The sequence below is a fragment of the Microtus oregoni genome, unplaced genomic scaffold (genome assembly GCF_018167655.1).
Source record: "Microtus oregoni isolate MIOR12 unplaced genomic scaffold, Mior012 000045F_ref0000178, whole genome shotgun sequence".
NCBI lineage: Eukaryota > Metazoa > Chordata > Mammalia > Rodentia > Cricetidae > Microtus > Microtus oregoni.
Window position 1 is genome coordinate 15075454 of NW_024543219.1, and position 6000 is coordinate 15081453.

The 6000-nt window shown below is 44.5% G+C and overlaps 1 protein-coding gene across 2 annotated transcripts in view; it reads left to right on the top strand.

Moving 5' to 3' along the window:
* The window catches only part of Tmem260 (transmembrane protein 260), a 68810-nt gene extending 64379 nt beyond the window's left edge, over positions 1–4431 (top strand). For both annotated transcript variants that reach the window (XM_041634176.1, XM_041634175.1), the window contains one exon: positions 2013–4431. In XM_041634176.1, the coding sequence (XP_041490110.1) occupies positions 2013–2267 (255 nt within the window). In that variant the 3' untranslated portion in view covers positions 2268–4431. The remainder of the gene's footprint in view (positions 1–2012) is intronic.
* The last annotated feature ends 1569 nt before the right edge of the window (positions 4432–6000 follow it).

Below are 6000 nucleotides of genomic sequence, written 5' to 3' on the forward strand. Positions count from 1 at the left end.
GGCCTTGGGAATCCCAGCACCTTCCAAAGACACAGCTCCGCTCTCCTCAGGAGAGGCATGGGGAGAGGCTTGTGTGCACTGTGGTGACGAGACTCTGGTTTCCTATGACTTAGCACTGGTCTCTTCTAACACAACAGACATAGCCAGTTTGCTGTGTAGAAACAGATCCTGGTAATGATCTGTGCGCAGAGCTCAGACTCTGCATGCCTGAGCAGCCAAGTCTGTCTCTCTGGACTGCTAGGGTTCTACTCAGCCAGCACCTTTCTTGCTGCTGAGTTAAAGTAGCATGGCATCTGATTGGCATGACTTATTTTGCTCCTAAGTTTTGAATATTAACTCACTTTTGTTCATTCTTCACTCCCAGCCTTTATTGAACACCTGCTCAATATCATATATTGTGTTAGATACGGTCTTGTCTCTGCTGTCACAAAGGTCACAGGCTACAGAAAGGATGTTGAGCATAGTCCACTCCACAGTCTCGGATCGTCTCATGTGTGCTGACAGACGTGCTATGAGACCCAGGGAGCTGAGCCCGAGTGCTGGGAAGAGATGCTGGAATATCAAGATGAGCTAGCCAAATAGATGGTAGCGCTAGAAAGTGATGGGAGGGAGGCTGGTCCATAAGGAGGTGGCCCGGGGCAAAGGCGGAGTCCTCCAGGGCACCCCACTCAAGGACAGCCAGGGAGTTGATTTTGGAAGGCAGCTTGTAGAGTTCTGTCTGGCAGCTAAGAGGGTCAGGGCTTAAGCTCACTCCGACATAAATGTCAGCTGTGAGTCACCCGTGTGAAAGGAAAGCAGTGCTGAGAGGAGCTGGAGGACAGATGGGGTTTCCAAGTCTCCAAGGGACAGCCACAGGCCTGACAAGGATGCTGTCTTACAGTGGGCATTCACTTGGCTACTTTGGAGGAGATGGGAAAAGATGGTGTAATTGGTCCATGTCAATTACAAGATACTATGAACACAACCCTATTCAAAGGCACTGTCTGGTCTATCCTCATCCTACTGGGGGTACTCCTAAGTCACCCAGTGCTACCGTGGCGGTGAAGTTCCTAAAGAAGGAAACGCCATGTTCTGCTGTGCAAACTAGTCTTCCCCCGGTTCATTCATTAGGTGTTCATGCATTCCCTCTGAGAAATTCATTATCAAGATTCTGCGCAGCTGGGAAGATGGCTCAGCAGGTAATAGCTAACAAACCTGAGGACCTGAGTTTGATCCCAGAACCTACATAGCGGAAGGAGAGAACCAGCTCCCAGAAGTTGTCCTCTGAACTCCACGTGTGCACTATGGCGCACATGCGCACACACACACACACTCAATCAATCAATCAATAAATAGATGGATGTTTTGATTCCACTTGCATCCGTTAATACTATATATGTAGTTGGGAAATCAAAATTCTGAGTTTCCGTGGGCAGGATTTGGGCTATGAAGAAGGAAATTGTAAGGAAGTGTGGAGATTTTCGTCATTGCCCTTGTTGGGGATCTTGATTCTGTACACTTGATAACAATAGAATTGTTTGCACTGGATTGATGCTAAGACTGCTGTTGTTCCATGTAGAGAAAAATCCACATTAATAATGTGAAACAGAAGTTTAATTCTGCCAAGTTCTTTTTCTACACTGTCTATTAAAGACAGATTTTTTTTTTCCAGCAGCTAAATTTAGAGGTTTAGCCGCTCGGCCTGTTGAGTAAATAGCTTTCCTCCTGTTAGAAGTAAATCCTTTCCCAGAACATCTTTCTGGAAGAAGAGCGCTTTGTCCTGACACGGTGTGTCTTGGGGTCCTGCAGCATCCAAAGCCCCAGAAGCAGTTTTAGCTGACGCACGTTTGCCTCCTGCTACTGTTGTAATTACAGAGCATCCTGTATTTTCTGCATGGCCTGGCAATGATTAGATTCTACTGTAGATTGCTTGGATTTTTTTTCCTTGTGTTATTAATTCCTCTGTTTTCTGGTTTTGAAACAAGAAAATCTGTCAGGATAACAATGGAATCCCAACACTTGCTGTCTTTCAGCTTTATAAGGAGATCGTGTACTTGCAAGAGGAACACCCAGTGAATTGGCACAAGAACTACGCCATCGCCTGTGAGCGGATGCTGCGCCTTCCAGGGACAGCCACAGACCCTGAAGTCCTGCTGTCTGAAACCATCAGACATTTCCGTCTCTACACTCAGAAAGCACAGACTGACCCCCAGCGAGCAGACATCATCGCTGCTCTCAAGCACCTAAGACGAGAACTGCGAAGTCTAAGAAATAGAAAGACGGTCTGAGCCGGCGACGGTGGCTGCCCTGATCACGTTCTGCTTCCAGAGGTGCCAAAGACCAAACGCTTTTCCTTCCAGTAAAGAAAGTGTATAAGAAGAGTAGAAATTTCAGTTATCTCCTGGAACAGCAGAAATACGTTCATGGCTACAATGCCTTATGCAAAAGTGTGTTTATCTCATGTTGCCAAATTAGCATTTCCTTGAGAAGCGTTCAGAAACATCTGCACTAATGAACAGAAACATCTAAGGACCGTCCATGGTAGGTTCTAGACATGAAGGAACTGTCTCCACAGACCTAAGACGTTTGCCCCTGAGGTCTGTGATTATTGGGATTCATTCAAAAAGATAGTCTTAAAATACGCATTCCAGACCCAAGGCATTTTCCAGTTCCTGAAAGTGAGATGGTCTCTGAAACCAATTCTTGTTACACCTCATTAGAATTCCTTTTTCTTCAGTTAACTGTGATTGTTAGTCAGAAACTTTGTACTTTAAACCAAGTACGTGATTTTTTTAAACTTTGAATTTTATTGTCTTCATTCTGCCCTCACTGAAAAGGAAAGATAATTTCATGTTTGCTTCTGTCAGCTGTAGAAACAGGCAAATTAAAAGGCACTTAACATGTCCTTAATTAATTTCATATTTATGTTTTCCTTCTATTTGGATTCGCAGATCTACCCAATAATTAGGAGGTAGCTAGCTGCCCAGATGCACAAAGGGTATGGGCAAGAGCGGGGGCGGGGAAGTCGCTCCGTAAATTCATTTCTGTTACAGGCATCTTTTATACATCTTGCTAAAGGGAACCTAGTAAGAAATGCAAATAATAATAGTTCTTTATTTTATTATGACAGTTAATTAATAGCAACCTGTTTTAATGAATAAAGTCACTCGGAGTCCTTCAGCACTTCCTAAGAGGAGGCCAGCATCCGTAGGGATTCTTCCCCGATTGTGCGCTCCGAGACTCCAGGCACTATATAGGCCCTGTATAGAAATGCTCACTAATGAAGAGGGAGGGCTAGAAGCTTGTCTGCATTCAAAGATCACTGGTGAGTCATTCAGCAAGAAAAGGCCCCTTACCAGGAATAGTCACAGTTCCGTGGCATTGTACTAGCAAAAGGGGCTGATCAAAGGTCTCCCGTGGAGCTTGCATGGTTCCCTTTCATACTACGACCATAATTAAAACCACTAATTCTCTTTTAAAATGCTGCAGGATGCCATGTAGGCATCTGTCTGGAGTGTCCTTTGTGATGTCATAAGCTGTTAAGGACCAGTGCCGAGGGCTTTTGAGTGAAATGCCAGTCCTGAAGGTGCTTCAAGACAAGGGTGCCTCTGAAAGCTTGACAGGGCCTTGACTGCACAATTCGAGCTGAATTTGCCCCTTGTCAGCTGCCAGTAAATAAATCTCAAAGGGGGAAAAGCTGAAGTTTCATTACCTGATCCATGGGCCTTTGTTGGTTTTGGCATCACACAGGGGAAGCTCTTGCTCCTCCATTCTCTGGGTTTGAAGATGTCCATTGGAGCCTGCAGTGCCTGGACAGGGTTCAGAGCGGAACCTTTTGAAGAGTGTCAATAGTTGTAACAGTTCAGCTGTTAGGAAGACAAATACATCGAGGAGCTCATTAATCCGCTTTTGGCTCTCGGTGCCTTTTGCCCTTTCATCACAGCCTTATTAGGCTCATCTCGAACCAGAAGAAACCGAATTGAAGTTGTCGAGTACTAATTGGCAAAGACTTTTAATCATGGGCCAAGAACTTTCACTGACTTGAAAGTAACTTCTCCACAGGGAAGAGCCAGAAACCTGGTTCACCTTAAAACAAAGACCCGCTGGAGCTCAGTATGGTGTGGAAGTTGAAGGAAGTGCCGATAAATTGTCTAAGTCTAGCCATTCGAAAGGAATTGTGCAAAATTGTGTGTTCCACTTTTCGGGGAGAAGGTGACAATAAAATTCAAACATTTCTTAAGAAAGTCTTCCTTGGTTCAGAAGAGATTGCTTGAGCATGTGTGGTCACAGAGTTTGTTTCTGAATGTCCGGCTGCAGGTGTGACTGTCCTGAGTCCACACGTGTGTGCAGTGTTTTCAGAGCCTCACTAAGAGGAACGGTTTCTATCAGCGTCCTTACAATAGCAATGAAGGCCTCTGGAGAGCACCTACCTTTTAAACATGTGACAGCCTGTAGCCACGTCAGCTTCTCAGTGCACTTTGCAGGTGGCCTGTGGGTCATTTGGTGTCTCTGCACAGTGACTTTAGACCACTCTCTTTGACAAAGCGATAATACGTAACCTGTGACATATAAAGTCACAACCGTTTAAATTTCTTCAAACCATTGGGAAATGAAAAAGTAGCAAGTGGAGCTAAGATTTAAGGTTGGTTAACTTGGTTGGCCTGCCATTCCCAGGTCAGCTGCTGCCAAGAGCTCCCTCCCTCTCATGACGGAAGCCGACGCTCCTGTCCTTGCTGCTTTTCCTTTCCTTGGCTAGAACCTAGCATTATAAAATTAGATACAGGGCTCCTTTGGTCCAACCCTGTCAGAGGAGGGTGTGAAGGCGGTGACTTCTCATGCAGGATTTGGCCAGCGTCCCCCTCACAGTGTCCCTGGAGTGCTGTAGGTTGGCAGATCGACAGGAACCTCACAAAGCCAACTTCTGCCTGGAGTTTAGCCTGAGGAGCAAGTGGGAACGGGCAGAACTGTCTGTCTCTCCACATACTGTGGTACCCTGCTGCCTGGGCCCTGAGGTCAGCCCACACTAGAGGGCCCAAGACAGAGCGCTCTGGCTTCTGTGTTAGCTAGCAAAGCACCAAGTGTGTCTTCCTGGTGCTTTACTTCCTCTTATTTCTTAAAAGGACCTTTAAAAGTGTGTGTGTGTGTGTGTGTGTGTGTGTGTGTGTATGTGTGTGTATTCTGTTACTCAAAATATAGCCACAATAAAATTTATTACTAATGTGTTATTTTGAAAGCTTACTATAGAATTTGTAAATGTAACTTTGTTCATATTCTCAGAGTCTTTGATGAAGCTATGTGGTTAGCCACTAAGAGATTTAGTTAAAGCCAGTTTGGGGAGGTCAGGTTATTTGACTCGGCTGATAACTCGATGTCATCAGATTAGAATATGAAGAGTAGATTTTTAAATTTACATATTAAAAGTCAAACATTGTGACTCCTTAATCATACTTCCCATTAATATCCATCACCAGTTAAAATGAGTGCTTTTTAATATTCAGGAAAAAAATTTCAATTTCAAAGGTTAAAAAAATGATTACAGCGAACCCTTTTGTTTTATTTTTGATAAAAATTTCACAAATGCACTATCATAGGTGATAAGATTTTGAGCTACTCAGGTGCTGTGACTAGGTGAAGAAAATCATTGCAGACAGACCCCTAAGACATTACAAATAGACCCTAAGAGATGATTGCAGACAGACAGACCCCTAAGACATTACATACAGACCCTAAGAGATTAAAGACAGACAGACCCCTAAGAGATGCTTGCAGACAGACCCCTAAGAGATGATTGCAGACAGACAGACCCCTAAGAGATGATTGCAGACAGACAGACCACTAAGAGATTGCAGACAGACGCCTAAGAGATTGCAGACAGACCTCTAAGAGATTGCAGACAGACCCCTAAGAGATTGTAGACAGACCCCTAAGAGATGATTGCAGACAGACAGACCCTAAGAGATTGCAGACAGGCAGACCCTAAGAGAGTCACACTATTTTCAGTTATCCTCAAACTTTATTGTA